This window comes from Bos grunniens, chromosome 10 (genome assembly GCF_055505025.1).
Source record: "Bos grunniens cultivar Pamir isolate PY7600 chromosome 10, Bosgru_T2T1.0, whole genome shotgun sequence".
In the NCBI taxonomy this organism is placed as follows: domain Eukaryota; kingdom Metazoa; phylum Chordata; class Mammalia; order Artiodactyla; family Bovidae; genus Bos; species Bos grunniens.
Window position 1 is genome coordinate 89,210,371 of NC_141174.1, and position 26,069 is coordinate 89,236,439.

Below are 26,069 nucleotides of genomic sequence, written 5' to 3' on the forward strand. Positions count from 1 at the left end.
CCTTCCTCCCTGGGGGTGATTTTATCCTCCTCTCCACTTTGTGGAGTGATCCAGAGTCTGGAAAGCACCTATTCTGCCTAGATATGTTCTTTTAGATGCAAAGGTGTTGCCACGGCTACTGCTGAGCCTGAGGTTTCTTGAGAGCTGGGCTATGTTGGCTGCAGAATTCCACAGTGAGCTGCCCCTTCCCCGTTGCCTCGGACGCATCCCGCATCTGAGCGCTCCATGAGCAGAGCTGAAAGTTAGTCTAAGCTGCTCTTGCTTGTTAAAGTATTCAAATATTTTCTGGATGAGGCCCAGAATGGGGCAGGGTGCTGCTCATTCCTGGGGCGCAAGCCCCACTGCTCTGCTTTGCTGGAGAACTGGCCCTTTCTGTACTAAATTTCATGTCCTTGGAGGGCAGAGGAGATGCACAGGAATCATGTACTCAATTATTGATCCTATTCAGAGCTCTTGGCAGTTATTGTTCCCCCTACCCCCAATTAGGGCTTTTCTGATAGCTCAGTTGGTAAAGAATCCACCTGCAATTCAGGAGACCCCAGTTCAATTCCTGGGTCAGGAAGATCCTCTGGAGAAGAGAATAGGCTACCCAATCCAGTATTCTTGGGTTTCCCTTGTGGCTCAGCTGGCAAAGAATCTGCCTGCAATGAGGGAGACTTGAGTTCGATCCCTAGGGTGGGAAGATCCCCTGGAGAAGGGAAAGGCTACCCACTCCAGTATTCTGGCCTGGAGAATTCCATGGACTCTATAGTCCATGGGGTCACAAAGAGTTGGATATGACTGAGTGACTTTCACTTTCACCCCCAATTAGCTAGCTAGCTTGAGGGGCAGAGAGTGAGAAGTAAGGCTCATCCCCTTGAAGGCCTGTTCCTAATTTCTCCCTTGATTCCTCAAATTAGAGTAGAGGTGAGATGGATACATTTAAAGCAGATAGGCTAAGGGATGACACAGATACACAGAGGACACTGTAAGCTGAGATAATCTCGTCCCAGGGGTCTGGCATCCTCACCTGCAACCTCAGCTTTGCTCCGGGATCATCGCCCAGTCCTGAAGCGGAGGCTCACCACCTCCCCACCCATCTCCTGATGTCAGAGCCCTACAGACCTTAAAGATCATCTTTCTCAGCTAGGTTCAAGAGCCTTAACACCCCTTGCCATCCACTGTATGTAATGGATGGACTTTTCTCCTGTGCATCTAGAATGGTACAAGTTGTGAACCATCCTTGGGAAAGCTGATAAAACAGTCTCTGAAATCATTTTCTGGATTCTTTGGTTCAGATGAGGAACCAGTTAGTTAAGAAAGCCTCCCTCTCAGCTATAGAGGACAATGAAGTACCAGGGAGGCCAAAGACTGGCCCAAGCTCACACAGCTGGCCTACGCAGCTCTTCCCACAAAAGCACAGTGTCCTCTCTTCCTCTGCTCAAACTTAGTGGGCATGGAGGCAGCTCTGACCCAGAGATGACCCCCATCCCTCCCCGCATGCCGTGTACAGCATGTGCACACGCATACGTGCATACCTGTGCACACACGCCACCAAGTCAGAAGGGCGAAGCCAGGCCTGGAAGCATAGTACTAGAGAAGCAGGTAGTCCTGAGTTCAAGCCTAGTTCATGAACTTCTAAACCGTGAGTCTCTGTTTGTCACCTGCCGATGGAGATCGCAATACCTGCTTCTTAGGGCCACCGTGAAGACGGAGATTGGACAGGTACCCAACTCAGGGCCCAGCACAGGACAGTCTCTCGGGAACCATTCATTTCCTGCTTTCTTCTGGGGTTCCGTAAGATGCTCCATGGTTCGTAAGTGAATGGAATGTTCACTATCTGAGTCAGTCTTCTTGCAGATCCTCATCCAACAGGGGATATTAACAGAGCATCCTTAGTGAGAGCTGTTGTGTATTGAATACAGCATTGGTACACAGTGCTCACTTGAGCTCAAACTTCAGCCCTGGTTTACTCATCAGCTGGGTGCACCCAGCCCCCAGCCCCAGCTCCTCCCTGGCACCCTATCCTTTTCTTTCTGCTCCCCATCTTGGCACCACCAAACCTCCATGTGTCAGAGGTCTGAGCCATGGCTTCACAAACTTCTGGCCTGCCTCCTGTTCTTCCCATCTCACTGAGTCCCTGAATGTGTTATGACAAATTTAGACATTTGTGGGCACACCACAAACGAGAATTAAAACCCTGGGGAAGCATGGTTAGACTTGGCATAAGCTTCCTGTTTTCTACCTATTGGTGACTCAGCACTTTGGAGGTTGGCACCTTGCCGCTCAACCTGCCTGCAGAAAGCGGAAAGCAACTTGAATTGGAGCAGCTGGAGTCAAAGTGGAACCTGCCCCGACCTCCACCTTGCCTTGAGGAATGGGCGGTTCATGTTTCTGAGTTTTCTGTTGGGTTGGAAGTGAGACAGAGAAGACCTTTCTCGGGTTCCAGCGCTTGCTACCAAAATACTTGTTTGCAACTGTGCCTGTTTCCTTTCCTGTCTTGGTGAGTGGGTTATGGTGAATGGGACCAGATCTCTGGATTTATTGAGATTTGGCATGATTTTAGGGTCCTTATTCCTCAAGGCCTGTCCTTGTCCAGGAATAGGTTTGAAGTAAAGGAAATAAAACTGAATAGATCATCAGTATGGAAGCTCGCCTTGGAAACTGCTTTTCAGGAGAGGGGGACAAAAAAAGAACATCTCACTGGCTCTGGGGTGGAAATGCACCTGGAAGTGTGGGCAGCAGCTTGGCACCCCACACCCCGGTTAAGTGAAGATTCGCAGGCTCCAGTTAACTGAGGTTGGGCTTCTGTACCCTGGTGCTCAGGATGGCTTGTGCCGAGCTAAGCCTAACTCGGTGGCCTGGCTCAGATGTCACCTGCCTAATGCCTCAGTCGGCATTGTTCCATGGAAACCTCAGAAGGAACCGCTCTGACACATTAAGCTTTTTAATTTAGCACACACCACGCATATATGCCCCCAGACAAAACAGAATTGATTTATAATTCTCTTAATGGAAGCAAAGGCTTTAGTTGCTCCAGAAATAGATCGTTACCTCTGCCACCTTTTATAATTTTTTCCCCTCCCATTTTTTTTTAAACACCACCGTGGTCTAAAAATAAGATGTTTCATTTCAGCCCTCTGTCGTCATCCACCAATGCCAGGCATTTCTCTTTAGACTTTTAATTTATAGCATGTTTGTTCTGTTACACTTCATTAATTAATGTTCTTCCCAGGCCCCCATGCCAGAGTCTTTGTGTAATACTCTCTTACAGTAAGCAGGTGCTTTTATCCTTAATGAACAATTTCCTGGAAAATACTGAAATAAACAACGAATAATCAGGCCAGGAGCACAATGAGTCTGGGAGTTGTGTCCGATTCTGCAAATTAAACCCGGGAAGATGAGGGTCGATTCTGATCCTTCAAGGTGCTGTTTTTGATGGCCCATTCCTTTGGGAAGGAATGCAAAGTGCTGATGAAGGTGAGTGAGCATCTTGCTCCTCTAGAAAACCAGAGTTCAGAGGAACCATTTTATCACGAATGCTCTCAGCCGTGGAGATGGTGGTCAGACATGGCCTAGGCCAGAAAGGCAGCCAAATTGGCTTCTGATCCAGACTGGAAATCATCTGTTGCTGAAACTGTGGGTCAGCAGGGCCTGACTGGGCCAAATTGCAAACTTCCTGAAATTCATCTTGAGCTCCTTTCTCTGGGTCTTGGCAGACTTGTCCCTCTCCCAGAAGGTGGTCCTTATCAGAGGATCCTAATCTCAGTCTCTCTCTCTGTACACACCCCCCAGGAGTATTTGTATTGCATCCCTTCTGCCCTCGGCAAGAGGATTGACCACATTTGACTCAGTGTTTTAGTGACTATAGTCACTTCCCGTCATCCTCGTCTCTTTGACTCTGCAGGACCCTCTGAGTCAGGTTTTCTTACTATTCTCACTCCACAGAGGAGGAAACTGTGACTTCCAAAGGTCAAGTGACCTGCCCAAGGTCACACAATTGGTACGAGGCAGATCTGAGGTTAGGACTCAGGAATTGAGACCAGAGCCCCAGGTGCTTGTCAGCTATGGAGGACCAGAGCCTGTAGGGTGCAGGGGACGGAGCAGGTGCTAGAGTGAGGTGGCGTTCCCTGGGCTGCTCTGGCCAGGCTGTGAGCCAGGATTCATCAGTGTCATGGACAAAGTGCTGCAATAAATTTCTTTTAAAATTGGAATACTTGGTTCATTTATTATACCAGATAGAGCTGACAAAATCCTACATTATCCATCCATTTTTTGTGTCATCAGATCATTTTGGGTCTTTGAAATGGCATAATGTTTTTAATCACAGCATGTGTATAATCACAGCATGGACACAGACCACTCAGTTATAATGGCAATCCCCACCCTTCCCCGACCCGCCCCAGCTTGATGGCTTCCAGGGCTGCATGGAAAGCTCCGTAAAGTGGCCTATGTCCCCAAGAGTAGTGAGCTCAGGGCTCAAAACCCTGCTCTTTGGGAATATGCACCCCAAGGAGCCTTGTGGGAGAGTCTGGGCATGGGGGAGGGTAAGCTATGGGGGCACTGACGAAAGGTCCTGACTTTTTGGCAAAATGAAGATGGCTTTATTAAACTGAGAAGCTGAGACCAGCTCATCATAGAAAATGTTGACAGCAAAGTATAGAGAAGAAAGTAAGTTACCAAAAATATTATTACCCAGGTGCCTTTGCTAATATTTTAAACATCTTTCTGGACATCTCTCTTTTTTCTTGCTTGCTCTCAGAACACACATCACACACACACATACAATTCAGTTGTAATGTCCATGCTGTTTCGTAACCTGTTTTTCACATAATGATACATCAGGGTCCTCTTTCCATGGTAGTGAATGTACGTATATTATCTTTTATTTGTTTTTTCCTAACCTTTTTAAAAATTGTAAAATTTTTTAAATTAGAAAGTTTTTTTCCTATTTTTAAAAAAATTGAAATACAATTGGTTTATAATATTGTGTTAATATCATGCATACAGCAAAGTGATTCAGTAATATATATATGTGTATTTTCAGATTCTTTTCCATTATAGGTTATTACAAAATATTGAATATGGTGCCCTGAGTTATACTATAGTACTTGTTTTTATCTTTTTTATATATAGTAATGTGTATCTGTTTGTCCCAAGCTCCTAATTTATCCCTGTTGCCCTTTTTTCTTTGGTAACCATAGATTTGTCTTCTATGTCTGTGAATCTGTTTCTGTTTTATAAGTTTATTGGTACCTTTTTTTAAAGATTCCACATATAAGTGATATCATATGACTTTTGTTTTTCTCTGTCTGACTTAATTTACTTAGTATGACGACCTCTAAGTCCATCCATGTTGCTGCAAATGGCAATATTTCATTCTTTTTTTAAGGCTGAGTAATAGTCTGTCATATATATATATACCACATCTTCTTTATCCATTCATGTCGATGGACATGTAGGTTGCTTCCATATGTTCAGTTCAGTTCAGTTCAGTCACTCAGTCATGTCCGACTCTTTGCGACCCCATGAATCGCAGCACCCAGGCCTCCCTGTCCATCACCAACTCCCAGAGTTCACTCAGACTCACGTCCATCGAGTCAGTGATGCCATCCAGCCATCTCATCCTCTGTCGTCCCCTTCTCCTCCTGCCCCCAATCCCTCCCAGCATCAGAGTCTTTTCCAATGAGTCAACTCTTCACATGAGGTGGCCAAAGTACTGGAGTTTCAGCTTTAGCATCATTCCTTCCAAAGCTATTGCAAATAATGCTGCAGTGAACATTGGGGTGCGTGCATCTTTTCCAATTAGTTTTCGTCTTTTCTGGTTATGTGCCCAGAAGTGGGATTGCCTTACATATATTTTCCTAAAGTATGTTTGCTTTTATGATTATGGTGATGATAATATTCATTATAAGAAACACTAATAAGAGCATTATAAGAAACACTAAGAAGAACAGAAGTGATTGACTTAGAAAGCAGAAGTCCTGTGATGTTTCTCCCTTCCCTTCCTCTTACCAATGACCACTATTAATGCTCCAGGGTATAGCTTCCATATTTTCCCACACATCAATATTTTAAATGTTTACATAATATTTTGTTATGTATACATGGTGGGATTTCTTTAGCAAAGGCCACCTCAGTGGCGCTAGTGGTGAAGAAATCACCTGTCAGTGCAGGTAGACGTAAGAGATGTAGGTTCGATCCCTGGGTCAGGAAGATCCCCTGAAGAAGGTCATGGCGACCCACTCCAGTATTTTTGCCTGTAGAGTCCCATGGACAGAGGAGCCTGGTGGGCTACAATCCATAGGGTTGCTAAGAGTTAGGCATGACTGATGCAACTTATCACACATGCACCACTGACGTAAGCATTCAGGCTGTTTCAGTGCTGTAATGCATATCTCATTATTAAGAGATGATGCAACATTCTTAAACCTTTGGCTTGGTCAGTTTTTAAAATTCAATTGCAGAAGTGGAATGCTGGGTTAAAGATGTACATGAAAATATGTTGTTGTGTATTGCTCATTGCTTTCTGTGACACACCAATGCCCATTTCCGTGACCAATTCACAGATGTGGGGGCCTTCAGGCTTTGAGACAGTTGATATCTGACTTCAGATTCTCCTGGCCTAGATACATACAGAAGGTTCCAGAAGGAAACCTGGAGAGGCTACCCTAGTCTGTAGACTGAAAACCAAGCCCTCCTGTTTAGCTCCTTGCTGGGGAGAAGAGGTGTCCAAGGAGTGATGGGGCAGAGACTGCCCTGGTGTGGGCCCTGGGCTAGACTAGAGCATGAGACAAGAGTCCAGTCTTCAAAGGGGTGCTGAGGATTGGACAGAAAGGTGGCAGGAACTTAGGGTCCCCACCCTCACAAGGGCACTGACGCTTGCATTTCCAGTGTTGGGCTGTGGCTTGATATTCATGAGAACTTGTTCTCTTATCCTTCCTGTGTAGTCAAAGGAAAAGGAGGCTCAGAACAGTGAAATGAGTTCTCTGTGATCCAGGACTAGAATCTAATTCTCCTATCTTCACTGCTTTATCTCCTTGCTGCTGGGAGACGGGACCAACCCAACATAGGGGGTGAAGAGAGAGAAGAACGTGAAGAGGGGAAGGGCAGCAAAGAGAGACACACTGGAGGGGAACTTGTAGAGTTCAAAGAGTCCTAGAGATGGTATAGCCTCTGAACAAACATGGAATGAAGCTCAGAGATGCAAAGCAACCTGTCCCTGGTCACACAGCAAGTTAGTGACTTAGCAGGTAGAGAGGAAGAATGGGGCCACGGGAAGCTGAGTTGCTCCTGAGCTGAGCTGGACCTCAGGAGGGAAAACCCGAGGAAGAGAGGAAGTGCAGCCACTCTGAGTCCTAACAGAGTGGAGTTGGGAGACTGACCAGGCTTGGGAATCCCCCACAGCCCTGGACAAGAGTGAACTCAGAGGCAAGTGGAATGGAGATGGGCCTGATCCAACGTGTGCAGGACCTGTGGGGATGGTATGCATCAGTTGCAGCAAATGTCTCTGATATTTGCCTGGGGCTTCCTGCCAGGCAAAGGCCTCGGCACTTTGAGTTAAGCCACATCCTCGGTCCATTGCCCTCTCGTGGCCATTTCCGTACACCCTCCGGCAGGTGTCTGGGGTCTAGGGGCAGAGCCTGCTTGAATTATTGTGTCTGCAGTGACTGGCAAGTGTTCAGTAAATGTTTGCTGAATGAGTAGATGAGACCATTTAATAACTATACATTTCAGACTGACCCTGGGGTCACCAAATACATATAGTGAAGCCCAGATTTTCCAGCAGAAGATCTTTCAGTCAGCATTTCCCTAGATCCTTAGAAATTAGAATTCCATTTAAATGCAGAGTTCCAAAGAATAGTAAGGAGAGAAATAAAGCCTTCCTCAGAGATCAATGTAAAGAAATAGAGGAAAACAATCGAATGGGACAGACTAGAGATCTCTTTGAGAAAATTAGAGATACCAAGGGAACATTTCATATAAAGATACAGAAATGATATGGACCTAACAGAAGCAGAAGATATTAAGAAGAGGTGGCAAGAATACGTAGAAGAACTATACAAAAAAGATCTTCATGACCCAGATAACCACGACACTGTGATCACTCATCTAGAGCCAGACATCCTGGAATGCGAAGTCAAGTGGGCCTTAAGAAGCATCATTACACATGTATACCTGTGGTGGATTCATTTTGATATTTGGCAAAATTAATACAATTATGTAAAGTTTAAAAATAAAATAAAGTTAAAAAAAAAGTACAGGAAAAAAAGTAAAAAAAAAGAGGGAAGATGAACATTAACAAAATTTAAAAACCTTTATTCTTCTAATAAAATCATAAAATAATAAAAACTAAAAAAAAAAAAGAAGCATCACTACAAACAAAGCTAGTGGAGGTGATAGAATTCCAGTTGAGCTATTTCAAATCCTGAAAGATGATGCTGTGAAAGTGCTGCACTCAATATGCCAGCAAATTTGGAAAACTCAGCAGTGGCCACAGGACTGGAAAAGGTCAGTTTTCATGCTAATCCCAAAGAAAGGCAATGCCAAAGAATGTTCAAACTACAGCACAATTGCACTCATCTCACACACTAGCAAAGTAATGCTCAAAATTCTCCAAGCCAGGCTTCAACAGTACATGAACCGTGAACTTCCAGATGTACAAGCTGGATTTAGAAAAGGCAAAGGAACCAAAGATCAAATTGCCAACATCTGTTGGATCACTGAAAAAGCAAGAGAGTTCCAGAAAAACATCTACTTCTGCATTATTGACTATGCCAAAGCCTTTGACTGTGTGGATCACAACAAACTGTGGAAAATTCTTTAAGAGATGGAAATACCAGACCACATTACCTGCCTCCTGAGAAATCTGTATGCAGGTCAAGAGGCAACAGTTAGAACTGGATATGGAACAACAGACTGGTTCCAAATTGGGAAAGAAGTACATCAAGGCTGTATATTGTCACCCTGCTTATTTAACTTATAAGAGTACATCATGAGAAATGCTTGGCTGGATGTGGCACAAGCTGGAATCAAGATTGCTGGGAGAAATATCAATAACCTCAGATATGCAGATGACACCACCCTTATGGAAGAAAGCAAAGAAGAAAAGCCTCTTGATGCAAGTGAAAAAGGAGAGTGAAAAAGCTGGCTTAAAACTCAACATTCAGAAAACTAAGATCATGGCATTTGGTCCCATCAGTTCAGTTCAGTTCAGTCACTCAGTCGTGTCCGACTCTTTGTGACCCCATGAACAGCAGCAAGCCAGGCCTCCCTGTCCCTCACCAACTTCTGGAATCTACCCAAAGCCATGTCCATCGAGTCGGTGATGCCATCCAACCATCTCATCCTCTGTCATCCCCTTCTCCTCCTGCCCTCAATCTTTCCCAGCATCAGGGTCTTTTCAAATGAGTCAGCTCTTCGCATCAGGTAGCCAAAGTATTGGAGTTTCAGCTTCAACATCAATCCTTCCAATGAACACCGAGGACCAATCTCCTTTATAATGGACTGGTTGGCTCTCCTTGCAGTCCAAGGGACTCTCAAGAGTCTTCTCCAACACCACAGTTCAAAAGCATCGATTCTTCAGTGCTCAGCTTTCTTTATAGTCCAACTCTCACATCCATACATGACTACTGGAAAAACCATAGGCTTGACTGGACGGTCCCATCTCTTCATGGCAAATAGATGGATAAACAATGGAAACAGTGAAAGAGGGTTTTTTTTTTGCCCTTCAAGTTCATTGCAGATGGTGACTGCAGCCATGAAATTAAAGGACACTTGCTCCTTGGGAGAAAAGCTATGGCCAACCTAGACAGCATATTAAAAAGCAGAGATATTACTTTGCCAACAAAGGTCTGTTTAGTTAAAGCTATGGTTTTTCCAGTAGTCATGTATGGATGTGAGAGTTGGATTATAAAGAAAGCTGAGCACTGAAGAATTGATGCTTTTGAACTGTGGTGTTGGAGAAGACTCTTGAGAGTCCCTTGGACTGCAAGGAGATCAAACCAGTCCATCCTAAAGGAAATCCTTTAGGAAAGGAAATATTCATTGGAAAGACTGATGCTGAAGCTGAAACTCCAACCCTTTGGCCACCTGATGTGAAGAACTGACTCATTGGAAAAGACCCTGATGCTGGGAAGGATTGAAGGTGGGAGGAGAAGGGGATGACAGAGGGTGAGATGGTTGGATGGCACCACTGACTTGGTGGACATGAGTTTGAATAAACTCTGCAAGTTGGTGATGGACAGGGAAGCCTGGCATGCTGCAGTGCATGGGGTCGCAAAGAGTCAGACAAGACTGAGCAACTGAACTGAACTGAACTTAGGAATTCTAGAATTCAGAATTAGAGAGTTGGAAGGGTCTTGAGGTAGAAGGAGGGGATATGAGTTGGCAGGAAACTAATATTTTATTGAGTGCATTCTATGTGCTCGATTCTGGACCAAGCACTTTACCTGCTGACTCATTTGATATCCTCACAGCTCTATGAAGTTGGTCCTTTCTCATGTGATTAATGTGAAACAGCCCCCGAGTAGTTAAATGACTTTATCCAGGCTGTGTAACCAGTAAGGTGGAGTCAGAATTTGAAGCCATGTCAGTCCAACTCTGCTATTCCCTTCCACGAGTGCTGGCATCAGTGTGCTATGTGACTTGAGGACTTTAAGTCACCTGGGAGTAGTTTGCCCTTCAGTGGGATGAGGTGTTGACACGTGAGGCTCCCAGGTCTGTCCAGGTGCCATTCTGGTCCCATGTGGCTTGCTGTCCAGCCTTCACCTTCACAGATCAGTTTAGGGGGGAGACTTGACCAGGTGATGGATCATTCTACAGGCCCCCTTCCTCAGAGCTCTTTTCCCATCTGAGCATCTGTGTTTGCATCTCGTGTTTTAGAAATGTTCTTTGCAGAGCAGGAGGGAATGGGGACCAATCCCCGTGGGGCTGTATGGCCCTGAGTGACTGGCTTGTCTGTGAAGGTTTTGGGGATTTGGCCATAACTTAATGCCAGGGCGCAAGGGACTCCCCCAGTTCAGAGAACCCCACAGCCCACAGAACAAGTGGGAGAGGGGAGCAGAGCAGGCCTGTAGTGGGTTGGGTTGGAGGGGGCTCAGGCAGCCTCTGGGTTGGCCAGGCCAGATGAGTGTGCCCTGATTTGCAAAGAAATGGAAAGATGGAGATAATTGCTCTGTGAGAAATGGAATGGCCTCCGAACACAATAAGTTTTCTCCCTTCATCTTTAGAGGGGCTGGAGGCTGGGGGCACAGCTGTTGCCTGCCTGGGAATGGGAAGGCTGAGGCCTCAGAGTCCAGGGCTGTGTCTGTAGGAGAGGGAGGCGGATGCTTCATGAATTTGTTGGTTTCTACCCATCTGCCTTCCCGCTCCTCCCCTGCCCCGGGGATATGCTGCTATTTCTCTCCGAGCCTGACTAATGTCAAGACTACTTGGTCTCCGCGGGGCTTGAGGGCACAGGGGCAGGCCAGCCTTCTGACCCTGATTAATGGGTACTGCAGTTCTCCGTGGTGCCGTTTTCAGGATTTGCAGCCCGAGCTTTCCCGGGCGAGGAGAAAGCAGAATTTACCGGTTTGGTGGAGCCCTAGGACGAGGACGTTTACCATGTCTCAGGAGGTGACTCTAATCCTGACTGATCCCAGTGGGCAGACTCCTGGCAGGGCCTCCATGTTGACTCTGGGAATTTCTGCTGCTCTTCTGCGGTCAGGGAATCACTCTTTTGGAGATTAAGAGCTACGGATTTTTTTTTTTTTTTTAACTTTTTTTAAGTGCAGGGAGATTAGAAAGCCTTCAACATAAGCCCGGCTCCTGGAGGGATTCCTGGAGGGTAGGAGGCTTCATCAAGGTGAAGGGTGAAGCTCTTAATTATGGGCTGATCGTGGCTCCTCTTTTCATCTGCACTAATCAGACCCCAGCGAGGCCAGTAAACAGAGCGGGGCTTGGGGACTGGGGACCAGCTGAGAGCAGTGGGGAGATGAAGGGGAAGGTCGGCTAGATGGGATGATAACCTTGGCATTTACCCCAGTGAATGCAAACTTGGCTTTTTTGTTTTATTAAGGAAAAAAAAAACAGAGAAGTGTGTATGTGTGTGTGTGTATTCTATAAATAGAAGATAGAAATCTCTCTCTATACCCACATGCTGGGAAGAATGTGAGGTGTTTGCTTTATCAGTCTCACTCTGGAGTTTGCTTCTGCTGCATCCCGAGCCTGAAAGCGCCTTTTCATGAGGCTCTCGGAACTCCGGTCAGGCCCCCCCTCCCGCCCCCGCTGACTGCAGCTTGAGCTATTGAGTGGGCTTCAATGCCCGCCCTGTGCTGGTTCCGGGAACAGAGACATCCCCTGGCGCTGGTGGGGTGGCCCAGGCAGGAGTCTGTGAATCGCTCTCAGGATGTCGTGGTGCCCACTGTGTCCGTCGCCAACAGATTGGTGTCTCTGCTGTGCGATGTCAGTGCAGGGTGGGACGCCTCGCATGCTGAGACCTGCTGGCAGTACAGGTTTTTGGTGGTCTCTGTCAGGACGGACACAGGCAGTGTGGCTGGTCCTGGGACTCGGGATGGCTGAGAGGTCCAGGGGAGGTGGTTAGCTGTAGAATCGACAGTTTGTGGAGTCGACAAAGATGGTTTGAGCCCCCTCTCTGTACAGCAGTGCTCTGGGTGCTGGGATGGCAGTGGACACAATAGACCAAAACCCCTGCCCTCAAGCAGTGTGTTTGCGTTTTAATTGTGTGCTAGGAGACCTGGGCTTGATCCCTGGGTTGGGAAGGTCCCCTGGAGAAGGGAATGGCAACCCACTCCAGTGTTCTTGCCTGGAGAATCCCATGGACAGTCGATCCTGGGGTCACAAAAAGTCGGACACAACTGAGCAACTAACACACACACACACAAAGGGAAGGAAAGTGATGGACAGGTTCCAAGGCTCCAAGAGAAGAGCTGAGGCCATATCCAGATGGTTCATATACGAGAGGAGCACTTTCCAAAGTTAAGACGACCGTTCAGCAATGTAGGGCAGGGACAGCAAGTGCGTGGCACCCATGTGTCCCTTTCCCATCCTGTGCCTGCAACAGACATCACTAATCAACCGCAGCATGTTCCCTTCAGCCCCATTCCTCAGGAGAGCATTGCAAGTAGCTACTACCAATCGATCCCCAGCATTGTGACTGGAAACCCCCCAGGGCCCAGAGCCTGACCACTGCCACCCCTGCTGCCCGTGCAAAGTTGCTGAGAAGGAAGGGCTCCCTGGAGGAGACTGGGATGGACAGAGAGCAGGTTCCAGGTACACAGACCAGGTTCCAGTGTCCAAGATTTTGGCACATTCAGGATGACAAGGCAGGTGGTGGAAGCGAAGCAGGTGGGGGAAGATTTTTGCACAGATGGACTGTGAGGTCATCACAACTGATCCTGGGGCAGAGGCCATCTGTCTGCCTGCCCTCTGTCCTGGTTTTACGCATCTTGCCTAATGTGAACAGCTGGTGTCTGGCCAGGTGTTTGTTGCCATCAGAGAGACAAGCTGGATTCTGCAGGTGCTGGTGCTGGCAGGGGCCCAGGAGAAGATGGGATCTCCAGAGGATGCTGCCAGCTCTAAGGTCTGCTCAGCCTGCAAGGCTGACCCAGGCCAGGACAGAAAGCCCAGGGTCAGCTATGATGTCTCTTTAATACCCAGTGGTAGAGTCCCTTTAACACCAGATGCCAGGCACAGAAGGCTCTCAAGTGTTAGCATAAACAGGAGGATACGAACTCTGAGGATGCAGATGGTCAGGACTGGGACTTCCTCCAGGCTTGATGGAGAGGAGCAGAATTGACCAAACTAGCATCCCAAAGAACTCTGTTGCTACAGAGGTCACTAGAAAGTTCTATGGGAAAGACTGGGTGAAACAACCAAACAGGTGTCTTTACTTTGGGTCTTCCCAGAGCCCAGATACACTGTGAATATTTAAGATGAGGACACAGCATGCAGCATTTCCTGAACTTGGTCACTCATGGCAACCTTCGTCTGGGAGATTTTATCAGTAGCTCATGGGGCTAGTGCTTCATAGAACCCAATTTTGGAAAATGCCTGGCAAAGTTTCCCATGCTGCCCACTTCTGCTCCGCAGTGCAAACCCTCCTAGACTCTCCAGCGGCACCTGCACCTTCCTGCCTCCACGTGCTGCCTTCTGCAGTACTTGCCCCGAAGGCCCTTTATCTGCCCTCCCTTTCCGTATTCTGTCACTCAGCCATGTCTGACTCTCTGCAACCCGATGGACTGTATGTAGCCCACCAGGCTCCTCTGTCCATGGTCTGTCTTTAGTCCCATCTGCTCCACCAAGCTTTCTATAAGCCTCCAGGGGACTCAACTGCTTGCTGCTTTAGCCTCTGAAAATGGACTGTAGTTGACTTGGGTTATTTCTTTGCATCCTGGAAGCATAGCCCAGGGCTAGGCAAGTAGTACTCCAGGAGTTTGATTAGTTAAGGCCCTGCCAGGTGTGCAGAGTAGCTATACATGTGGGCAGGTGTCAGCCTCACCTCCAGTTGAGCAGGTGTAAAGCAGCCAATCGGGAAAGAAATTTCTCCACTTCTAGAACTTCACTCCCTTCCTCTGCAGCTTACTGTGTGGGGAGCATGGACCAGAGGGGAGGGAACCGGCTGAACTGTTTACAAGTTTTCTTCCTCTGAAGGGAAACCAGGGGCATTTTCTTATTTAATTATTAATGCCCCGAATCAGATAGTGCCCGCTGTGTTAACCTCTGTCACTCTGAATGGAGTCAGCCTAACAACCACCAAGGCAGGGTTGATTTTCCCTCAGCATCTCATAAGCATATGTCTTTGGGATCTGTCCTTAGAGAGAGAGCCTGGGGAAGCCCCATTAAAGTTAATGGCGATGAGTTGCCCCATGTGGGGACAGCTCCTTTGTGGCTGCTCTTCACTCCACCTCAGTGAAGTGGCTGAGACAAGTAGAAACACATTTTCTCAAATCAGATCCCAAAAGGAGCTGACTGGCAACAGCCTACGACTCGACCTGAGTTTCAAAGCATTCATGGACACGTCGGAAAGATGAAGTCAACATGCTGGCAAAGACCTCACAGCAAGATGGGAGGCGATGAGCGCTGGACCGTGTGGCCAGGCTGTAAGCTAGATGAGTGTAGCGTGCCTGGCATGCTGTAGGTGCCAAGCCATGCAGAGGGGAGGGTGCCTGGGCGTGGATGGTGTTTGGAGGTGCAGAACTGAGGGAGAAGAGCATTGAGGGCAGGGGAGCTGTGTGAGCAAGGCTCAGCGGTGAAGGAAAAACCGAAAGTGAGACTGGTGTGACCTGGGGAGGAGGGAAGGGTGGCAAGGTTGAATCTTTTAGACTGGCCATGTTCAAAGAAAAAGCCTGAGGGCTGAGGGGGTCCTAGAGGGGTCAACTCTTGTACCCGCAGGCTGGCATCTTTCCCCACAACCACACCACCACAGAGGCAGACTTGGCCTCAGACGGGGAACTTTGTGAATACTGGTGACGGGCTGTTCAAGGCTTGGGTGTCAGTCCTGGGGAGCACCCTCTGCTCTGTAGCCTTGACACACTCTGATAACTGAGGAGTGCAGTGTCAGACCCCGCTGGCTGGCCGTGTCCTGTGCTCCCGTATCCGCTTCTGCCTCCTGCCTGCTTCTCCAAACACCTGTTACCCTCTCTGTGCCCTGGTGTCCAGGTATCTCAGTGGGAATCAGGCAAACTGTCCTGTCCAGGTTTGACTCAGAGGGAAAGGTTTTCACAAAGATTTAAACAAATCTCCTCAATTATAGCCACGATCCAAGTTACCTCCATTTGCCAGCCCTCTCCCGCCAGCATGGATCAAAAGCAGCCAGAGAAGTCTCCACTAGTCCAGGTGGCCTCACCCTGTGATATTCTAAGCTTCATAAATTTGAAGATGCATCTGGGGGTGGGGGTAGGGCAGGGTCGGGTCGGGGGAGGTCCTCTCAGAAAAACGCTCAAGATTACAGCATGGGCCTGGCTCAGATGGTAAAGAATCTGCCTGCAATTCAGGAAACCGAGGTTCGAGGTTGGGAAGATCCCCTGGAGAAGGGAATGGCTACTCACTCCAGGATGCTTGCTTGGAGAATTCCATGGACAGAGGAGCCTGGCAGGCTACAGTCCAATGGGTTCCAAAAACACAACTGAGCAACTAACACACAGGATCAGCCAAAGTAATGAGACAGGGACTTCTCTGGTGGTCCAGTGGCTAAGACGCTGACCTCCCAATGCAGGGGGCCCAGGTTTGATCCCCGGTCAGGGAACTAGATCCCACATGCCTACAACAAAGATCGAAGGTCCCTCGTGCTGCAGCTAAGACCTGCTGCTGCTGCTGCTAAGTTGCTTCAGTCGTGTCCGGCTCTGAGCCAAACAAATAAATAAATATTTTTTTAAAAAAGCCACAACAGAGTAAGGAGACAAGGCCATGGAGAGAATCAAGGCCAGGCATCTCCGCCTGGCGGTCAGACTTTGTGAGCCTTTCTGTGTGTCCTTTGTTTCTGTATCTGATGCCTGATCAACCCGATCTGCACCTGGAAGAAGATGCCCATCCCCCAAACTCAATGCCCGTCTGGGGCGGTTCCTTCTCTTCCCAAAGGGGAAGGTCTCACCTTCTCTGGGAGGAGAATGCGTTGAAATGCCCGGCAGCCCTAGCACTGTGGGGCTCAGGGAGTGCGGAGTCAGTCTCTCCAGGCACTGATGGAGTTGGCAGGGTGAGCTGGTGGGGGAGTGAGGAGTGGCTGCGGCTGGTGACTGCTGGACACTGCGAATTGTGCAGAATCGCTTTTCTCTTTAGGTTAGCCGATTTTCAGAATCCATTTACCCAGATTATCTGCAGATCTCAAACAGAGAGAAAAGCCTCATTAATCATCAATTGGACCCCCATGGTTACATAGAATTTGTGACAATTTGTTTATCTTTGAAGGAGCTGCTAAGAAAGAGTTTAACAGGCAAAGTGTTGAGGCAGGGGAGGAGAGAGTTTAACCTTTCACGAAGGCAGAAGCTCCATTTGGCTTCCCTCTGAGTACAGCCTGGGGGTGTGTGCAGCATCCCCGCTACTCTTCACTGCCCCCAAGAAGGCTGAGCGCTTCCTTGTCGGTAAACTCTGGGCCAACAGACTAGAAATCCTCAAGCATTTCAAGCCTGGGGACCCCTTTTCAATGTCAAAATATTTTCTATACCCTCCCTGCCCCCAGTTATTAGAAGCTGCCTTGTTTTTGTTTTTTTTTCTCAGTATGGCTGATTGAGAATAAAAGCTCCTCTGAATTTGGTAAAGCTTTTAAGCAAATCACAATCACATCTATGAACACATGAAATATAGCGCTGTCTCTCTGAGTTACAGTATTCTTTCAGTCTGTAGCTGACGTTGGAGCACGAATGGATTGCAGGTCCCCTGGAGGTAGCTCTGGGGCCCCCTGCATCCCAACTAGGATGAGAACACTCGGCCAGTTCTCTAAGGCTATAGAACCATGGAGTCCTGGACAGGAGGGAGCCTTGGAGGTCATTTCAGCTATTCCTACCCATTTTAATGGTTCTCTGCCTCTATGAGGAGCCCTCTGATAGGGAATCCTCAGTTCCAGGGACCCCAGGGGGTTGGCAGCTGTGTAGGCCCACTTAACACCTGTCTTAGGCTGTCACTTCAGGGGCTGGGATCAACTCTACAAGCTGCTTCCTCAAACCTCTTACCAGGCTGTCCAAGCCCTTCACCTGCCGGTGGGTATGATGTGCAGAGACATATCACCCTGGGTGTCAGTAGGTGATAGCCCATGGGAGCAAGAGAAGCAAGGGCCAGCCTTCTGGGCAACTTGTTTGACCAGAGCTGCCAAGAAGGATTTTCTCAGCTTCGCTGTCCCCAGGGCCACACCAGATATCTTTCTTCTCTGTCTTCACTGAAGGAAAGAGTTGAGAGAGGAAGTGAATGGGCAAAGCATAACAAAGATGAGGGACTTCCCTGGCAGTCCAGTGGATAGGATTCCCCACTCCCATTGCAGGGGGTATAGGTTCCATCCCCAGTCAGGGAACTAGGTTCTTGCATGCTGCACAGGGCGGCCAAAAAAAAAAAAAAAAAAGTTGAGGGAGAAGGGACCGCGGAGGGTGCTGCTTTTAAGGCAGTATATCAGAGTTTCTTGGTCCAAGGATGGACTCAGGGGCTTCAGGACACCCTGAAATCACAGCCAAATGGTGTGCATATGGGCATATTTCAGGGGAGAAGTTCTGTAACTTTCACTAGATTCTAAAAGCAGTCCATGAACCAAAAAACTTTGAGAAGCTCTGACCAGAAATTTAACGTTTCCCTGACTCAGGCTTCCCACTACCCAGTTACTCAGAACTGGTGAAGTGTTACCGTGTTAGTTGAAGCCTGCAAGTGTGAAATATCAGATGCTCGTTACATGATGATGATGCAGAACTTTGCAGCTTAGCGAACCTCTTCCGCCACTTCATGTAAGGCGTCTTGGTGCCAAACAGATGCCTGGGAAGATGATGTGATTAATGACACCACTCTCTTTGTTCTTCCTTGCAGGGCCCAGGATGGTGCTCTCAGCAGCAGGACTCATTGTTGGCTCCCTCCTGCAAATCGTCCTCTCCCTGAACCCTGAGGACCCCAACGTGTGCAGCCACTGGGAGAGGTAAGATGTGGCTCTTGGACGGCCAGGCACTCCCTGGGGGCTTCACCCTGGTCTTGGCACTGCTGGCAAGCCATCCACCAAGGGCCTGCAGTCCAGCTGGGGACATAGCACGATCCTGAAAGGCAGGCCAAACCCATATAGATTCTGTCCAAGACTATGGGGGTGGGGATGAGGGTGGGGGCGCTGAGTGACAGGCAATGTAAATGAGGCAGCCTGGTAGCTGACACTTTCTTTCCTGAATTCGCACTTCCAGCCACTTTACAGATGAGGAAAAAGAGTTCCAGAGGGGTTCAGTGACCACCCCTATAAAGATGAGGAGAAGGGACTGTGGTCCAGAGGTTCTGTTCTCCAAGGCTGCGGTGCCTTCCTGGTCTCCCAGGACTGGCAGCACTGCAGCAGCTCACCGTGTGGGGCGGCCAGCAGCCTGCTTCGAGGAGCCTGGGGGTGTGGGCTGACCAGGGAAGGGCAGCTACATTCTGGCTGTGGCACTAGGTCCGGGGGAACAGGCCAGGGCCCTGCAGAGGACCTGACTTTGAAGCACAAGGTGAAAGTATTGATTTTGGTGAGCAGAAAGACAGTGACCAGAGACCCAATCAGGAAAAACCGAATTAAACCCTGGAATTGATTGGCCACGCTGACCAGGATGACTCTGCCACTTAGATGTTAATAAATCAAATGAATAAAATTAAGATGGGGACCCGATGGGGGAAGCAGGTGGTAGAGGAGGGCTGGTGAGTGGGGGAGGGGATCATGCTCCATGCTCGTGAGGGTGAATGTCCCAGCCCCACGGCAGGGAGTGTCCCCTCACCCGGGGACCTGGAGAGACTGGCTGAGGAGGCGGAGGGATGCTGTTGCCTCCAGTGACCAGGTTGAGCCTGGAGTGGAAAGGCTGGAATGGAAGTGGGCTGCTGCTTTTTGGGGAAGTGGGAAGAACAGTGATGCGATCAGTGATGAGATCTTGGTTCACGCCCATCTGGAGTTTTCCATCTGTTAGCCCTGTGATTTTCAGATGTCTCTGAACCAGTCCCAGACTACCTCTGTCTCTCTGAAATCGGGGGCAGAATTACTCCTGCCTCACAGGCTTGTTGGATGATCAGGGTACCAGTTTCCTGAAAGGGCTTTGAGGACCGTGAAGCTCAATTATTGTCTTTTCTTGTTGAGGACTCAGCTCTGCAGGGACAGTTAACATAGATCCTGCTGCACATCAGGCCCCCTGAAAAGCAGGTGAAAAGCAGAGTTTCGTGGGTCCTCTCTGCCCAGACTCTGATCCCCTAGGTCTGGGGCGGAGCCTATGCAGATACCGTTTTATAAGCTTTCCATGTGACTCTGAGGGGATTCCAGGCCCTTTACCCCTCCCAGTTTGGGGGAATGTAAACCTTTTTTTTCCCCAGTAGGTGAGGGAGAAAGCAGGTGACTTCCACATTAGTCTTTGGTTTGCAGACTTCAGTCTCAGCAGCCCTGTCTCATCCACCTTTCCCAGCTGGGATACCATTGCTTCCTGCTGATGTCTGTGCTGTATCCTAGCTTCTGGGAGGCCTCCTTCCTATCTGCTCACCTCTGCCTTCCCAGTGCCTCTGATGGCTCCTCCAGGAAGCCTTCCCTGATGGCAGGGGCCACCCTGACTTTCCTCTTCTCTGAGCGCCATGTGTACCAGTGGGTCAGTTCAAACTTAAACCAAACTCTCTACTTTTCTAAATCTGCCCAACATGAACTCCTTTGGAATGTGAAAATATTCTGATCCAAACCTGCACTGAGCAGGCATTATGGGCTGTTTGGGCGATCAGCTGAATTACTGCTTTGACGGATGAATGAGGAGAGACTCCAGCAGCTAAAAGGAGGTCTAGGGGTTCTCCAGCCCCGAGGCGGGAGACTGTGCAGTGAGGCTCATGTCACCAGACACCCCTTCCTTCTTGGTTCTTCCAGTTGAGCTCCACTGCCAGCTGTGCACGGATGAGTCTAGTCTGTGTCATTCCAGAAACACACCCTGTTCCCCAGAGACCACTTAGGGAGAATTTCCCAGATGGATTAGTGCTTCTGGCAGGCTCCTCCTCAATTATGCCCCTCCACTATAAAACCCAGCCAAAAGACCTCCTCTGGCTAGTAAAGCCCAGCTCTACAAGATTAATCTGGCCCCTCATTAGCATGTTGGCAAATGAGCATGTTAAACCACCCAGCCATGAAACCAGGGGCACACACTTCACCCGGAAACTTGGAGTTGGTTCAAGGTCTGGTTGTCTGACTTTCTCGGTGTAGGGCCCCCCCGGCAGAGCCGGATCTGTCCCCCATGACACTCTCCCCACCGCCTCTGTTGAGCTGATGCCCTTTCTCGGAGCACCCACTGTTCTTATCTGTGCTGGGAGGGACACCTGATCCCCTGGGTGGGGAGTCTGGTCAGTGTGTGGGTCTTGCTCCCCATTCCCTACTGTGGTCAGGGAGGAACTATCTCTCAGTGCCCGGCAAGGAGGTGAGTCACTGCCAGTCGTATAATGATGATGGCCAGCATCTATTAGGCACTGATGGTATACCCATTAAGCTGTGTAATATCTTTTGTTGAGCATTTTACCTGTGTCATCTTGCTTTACCTTCCCACCACCCTGAGAGATGCTATCATTGCCTCCCATAATCCTCGTGGTAACTGTATGAAGTCCCTGGTAATATTTATCGTCAGTTTACAGGTGTGGAAATGGAGGCTTATGCTAGTTAGGTATCATATCTAAGGATGTAGTGCTAACAAGTGACAGAGTTGAAACTTGACCCAGAGCCCCTGTGGCCTTATCCATTTGTTCTCCTGCCCCCAAGACTCAGTAGAGATGCAGGAGCCCAGGGTCATAGACTTTCAGAGCTGGAAGGGGCTTGGGGATGTCAGGAGCAGATGACGAGCTCAGTTTCTCCAAGCTGAATTACTGCTTTGATGGATGAATGAGGAGAGACTCCTCGTGGAGGGAAACAGGTCCGGGTCATTTCCGCATAGACGTGCTTCTGACGCATATCTCTAAGGTGCTGGTATAGCAGCTCGGCAGGGGCCTCCTAACATCCTCTGTGTGGCAGAGACAGAATTTCCCACCACCCTGAGTCCGTGTGCATCGCTGACAGCTCCTGGCTTCCTCTTCCTGAGCTAGAGACCTTTGACATTTCTGGTGGCAGCGAGCCTGCTGGGGATCCACTTGGGAGGGGGCTGGCCTGCCCCAGCCCTCCTCTCTCAAGTAAACTGACAGTTTCCTCAGGCAAAGCAGACGGGCTTTTATAGCCTGGACCTGGCCATCTGGCCCAAGTCAGTGAGCCTTCTGGGGGAAAGCGCTGAATAATACCAACTGACACAAAATTAATTCCTGAACTCTCAGCTGAGGTCCTCTCCCCTCCTGCACAGAAAGTGTGATCTTCACTTTCCACCCCCGTGTGACTGCTTTCCTATAGCATTCCTACCAGTGCAGGCAGGTAGAAAGGCTTATTTTGGTAAAGCTGAGAGCTGCTTGCCAGTGGCTTCTACCCACTGGTCCAGTTTACAGCTAATAGGCAGGTAACAAGATGCCACTTTGATCAGGAGGTCTGGGGGCGTGGCCTCAATGCATGCCCAGCTATACTAGAGCTATAATAGAGCAAAGGGTACCTGCGTGACCTTGAGGAAGTCACTTAACCACTCTGATGCTCTGTTTCGTCGTTTGTAAAGTGAGGCTAACAACGCCACTACCTACCTTACAAGATGAAGATTAAGAGGGCTTAAAACACTTAACATAGGACATTCAAATATGAGCAGTTACTGGTACCAGCTATGTGACCTGGGCAAGCCACCTCTAAGCCTTTGTTTCTTCATCTATAAAATGTGACCACTTATTTCATAATGTTGCAGCAAAGATCAGCTTCCATACATGCACTTTGAAAACCATAAAGATCTGAACAAGCAGAAAGTATTTTAAAACTTGCTGGCTTTGGGCCTTCCAGAACCAAGTAGAATAAATGCAAACTTTATTCATTCTCTTTTAAATGAAAAATGAATTCAAACTTCAGAAGATGAGCTGAAAAGATGAGCTTCAAAAGACAGTAAGGGGTGTGTCCTGCATCTTACCTGGGGTCAAGAAGGTTTGAAACCCGAGAGTACCCAGGGCAGGAGGAGAATGGAGTCAGGCAGGGGAGGTTGGAGCCCTTGACACTTGGCTGTGGGTCCTGGCTCCCCTGGGAAGGGAGACCCCATCCTGAATATCAGCTCCATCTCCCAAGAACTGACCACAGCTTCCATCTCCTGTCTGGTTCTCAGCTATGCCGTGACCGTCCAAGAATCATACGCACACCCCTTTGATCAGATCTACTACACGCGCTGCACAGACATCCTCAACTGGTTCAAGTGTACCAGACACAGGTGAGTACCTCTCTCAGGTAGTAGGTAGAGGGTGGGTGAGGGAAGGGAGAGGCAACCCTCAGGCTCACCTTCCTACAAGTTAGTGAAAAGCCCTCCTAGCAGATGGAGTCAGTGCCCCCCTGATACCCCTTGGTACCCCCTCCTGCTATTCACCCAAGAGGCGCTGCTGGGGGCTTCTTTGTAGTCAGAGCAGCTCATGGGCAGGGCAGGTGGAAAGTGCTCGAGAATGATTACCCTAGGGGGGCATCCCTCACTCAATAACAGATGGGGAGTTAGTGGAAGAATATCTCAGCTTCCTTACCCCTAGGGCAGAGGGGCCAACTCTGAGGCCTGTTCTTAAAAGATTCATGGTCCTCAGGGGGATGGAACCCCAGGCGCCTATAGCAGTGAGCTGCTCAAAAGCACACCCTGAATGTCTGCCTTTACTTCCCTGTCTCATTTTTCCATGCTCTTCCCAGTGCTTCCTGGGATCACCTCCTAGATAAACTGCTTGCTTTAGAATCCTTGTCTCAGGGTCTGCTCCTGGGGGAAAGCTAACCTCAGAGGGCTCCTGTTGGAGCAGATGTTGTCCCATACAGGGGACTGGGCTTGGAGAACAGAGTGAAGGCTAGAGTCCAGAACCTCTTGGCGCCTTAGCCAGGCTGCCCATGGGAAGAGCTCCATCTGAATGATTGCACATGGGAATCCTGCTCTCTTGTCTGCAGCCCTCCTGGAAATTATGCTGTGCTCTCATGGCACTGGGGAGGGAAAAGAGGAAGGAAGAGAGAATGTGTTTTGATGGACGACCCCGGGCAAGTCATTCTATTTTGGGATTCCCTGTGTACTCATCAAATACGTAATGACCCTTGCCCTACATGGCTTCCCTGGTGACTCAGATGGTAAAGAATTCACTTGCAATGCAGGAGACCTGGATTTGATCCCTGAGTCAGGAAGATCCCCTGGAGAAGGAATTGGCTACCCACTCTAGTATTCTTGCCTGGAGAATCCCATGGACAGAGGAGCCTGATGGGTCCTTACATATTTGAAGAGTACACAGGGAATCCCCAAACAATGACTTGCCTAGGGTCATCCAACAAAACATGTTCTCTCTTCCTTCCTCTTTTCTCTCCCTAGTTGCCATGGGGTTGCAAATAGTTGGACAAGACTGAGCGACTAACACTTTAATACTTGCCCTCCATACCTGTAGGGTCCAGTGAGGTCAGGGATGTAAAAATAGTTTGAACAAAGCAGGGGAAAGTGGAGAAAACTGAGGGGTTAGTTATAGGCAAGATAGCTTTGTTACTTAAGGGAGTGATAATTCAGCAGATGAAGAGTCAGTGAGAAAGAGGATGCCTGGTAGGCCCGTTTCCTAGTTGTTGGGCATCTGTGTTGCCTCCAGATTTCTTTTGCTCCCTCCTTGTGGGCCTGGTTGCTCTTTGATGTTCTGTAGGAATCATGTTGGGAAGAAACATGGATAGGGAAACTTGCCCCATGCTGAAAAGCCAAAGTCCTCATTTTCTTTGGGGGTTTTGCTAGTAACTTGCTGTGAAACATTGAACATAGATTTAATAGCTGCTTTAAAATCCTTGTCTGCTAATTTTAACATCTGGGCCATCTGAGAGTTGGTCTTCATTGACTGCCTTTTCTTTTATAAAGGTACAATTTTCTAGTTTCTTTATGTGTCTAGTAATTTTGAACTGTATTCTGGGCATTACAAACAAAAGAGACTGAATTCTCTTATGTTCTCTTATATTGTTTCTGGTTGGTTGTTTTAGCAGCTAACTCAATTTCCAAACTCTGAAAGTTCAATATTTTCAGGCTTTTCTGGACCGTTTGTAACCTGCCCTCCTCACATGCAATTCAGGGCCAGAATTTTGGGCAGAATTTTTTACAAAGAATATGGGACTTCCTCTTCGTGGTTCTCTCCTTTCTAGGGTTTTCTTTGTCACTTTCTAGTTACTGGGTTCACCCTCACCTTGTCCTGTGATTCTTCAAACCAGTAAGGCAGTGTGTCCTCTGTCTGAATTTTAGCCACCTGGAATGTTGTTGCCTGGGACCTGCCCCTGGGCTCATCTTGTCCCGTGTCATTCCCTTCTTCCAAGTGTCTACTTCCCTCCAATATCTGCCTTTCTTCTCTCTCTAGTGCTGTTTAGGTAGGTTGTCCCCTCCACCCCCAGACTGCACAGTTGTTTGCAGGAAGGTGGGTCTCATAGGAGCTACTCAGCCATTACTGCATCCCCTTCACCTCCCCTAATTTGCTGAGGTAGCTGCCTGTCGCCCTGGTCAAAGGCAGAGGCAGAAAGAGAAGTCCTGCTCCCTCTCTGACTCTGTCAAGCCCTGTGCCAGAGCCAGGTTTGCTCTGAGGAGTGGCTTTGTTGGGTACTTGGAGGCTGGAGCTGCCGTCCATCACCAGTGGGGAAGGGTGAGTGAACGGCTGCTTATTAAAATAGGCTGCATTTCTGGAACATGAATTATTTTGCTAAATTATTGAGTTGCTTTGCCGCTTTCCTGATGCCCTGGAGTGTGCATGCTGACAGCTGCGCCATCAGTCTCCTTCAGTGTGGGATGGCTTGTTTGAACACAGCATCCATCTGATAGCAGCCTGGCCTCTGGCCCCTTCTGTCTCCTATTTGCCACCACAGCACCGGGAGTCAGCAAAGATGGGCAAGCAAGAAGCAGGGGGGAACCTCTCTCCTGGGAGGCTTTAATGATGCTGAGACCGCCTCTCCACTGGAAGGGCTTGGGGATAACCCTGTTTGGTGGGAGGCGTGGGCTGCATGACCTCTGAGTCAACCCTGAGTCATTCTTTATCTGGGAGGCTTATACAACTCCTGAGATTGCCGGGAGCTGCCTTCCTGTGCCGGGGAAGTAGCTTTGCTTGGAGTCTGGCTTACCTTCCATTATGGGCTTTTGACAAAGTAGAATGACCTTAGTTTACGACATTCCCAAATATCACGGACTTCCCTGGAGTCCCACACTGTCATTTGTCATAAAGTGAGCGCTGTAAGGACTGGGAGGGCCGGCCTAGCCCATACTGTCGGATTCCCTGCCCAAGTTAGCCTGACCCTCCATGTTACAGAATAGGGATATCTCCAGTGATGGGGCCCTGCTACTCTGCCCCCGAGCAGGGGTCCCCAGGGCTGGCTCTCC

The 26,069-nt window shown here is 48.8% G+C and overlaps 1 protein-coding gene across 12 annotated transcripts in view; it reads left to right on the plus strand.

Annotated features, from left to right (window-relative positions):
* The window catches only part of MEGF11 (multiple EGF like domains 11), a 400,952-nt gene that overhangs the window by 114,514 nt on the left and 260,369 nt on the right, over positions 1-26,069 (plus strand). For all 12 annotated transcript variants that reach the window (XR_015135430.1, XM_086322959.1, XM_086322954.1 and 9 more), the window contains 2 exons: positions 18,481-18,586; positions 22,839-22,940. Coding sequence is in view for 11 of the 12 variants with exons in the window: in XM_086322960.1 (XP_086179086.1) it covers positions 18,481-18,586; positions 22,839-22,940 (208 nt within the window). In the remaining variant the exon portion in view is untranslated. The remainder of the gene's footprint in view (positions 1-18,480; positions 18,587-22,838; positions 22,941-26,069) is intronic.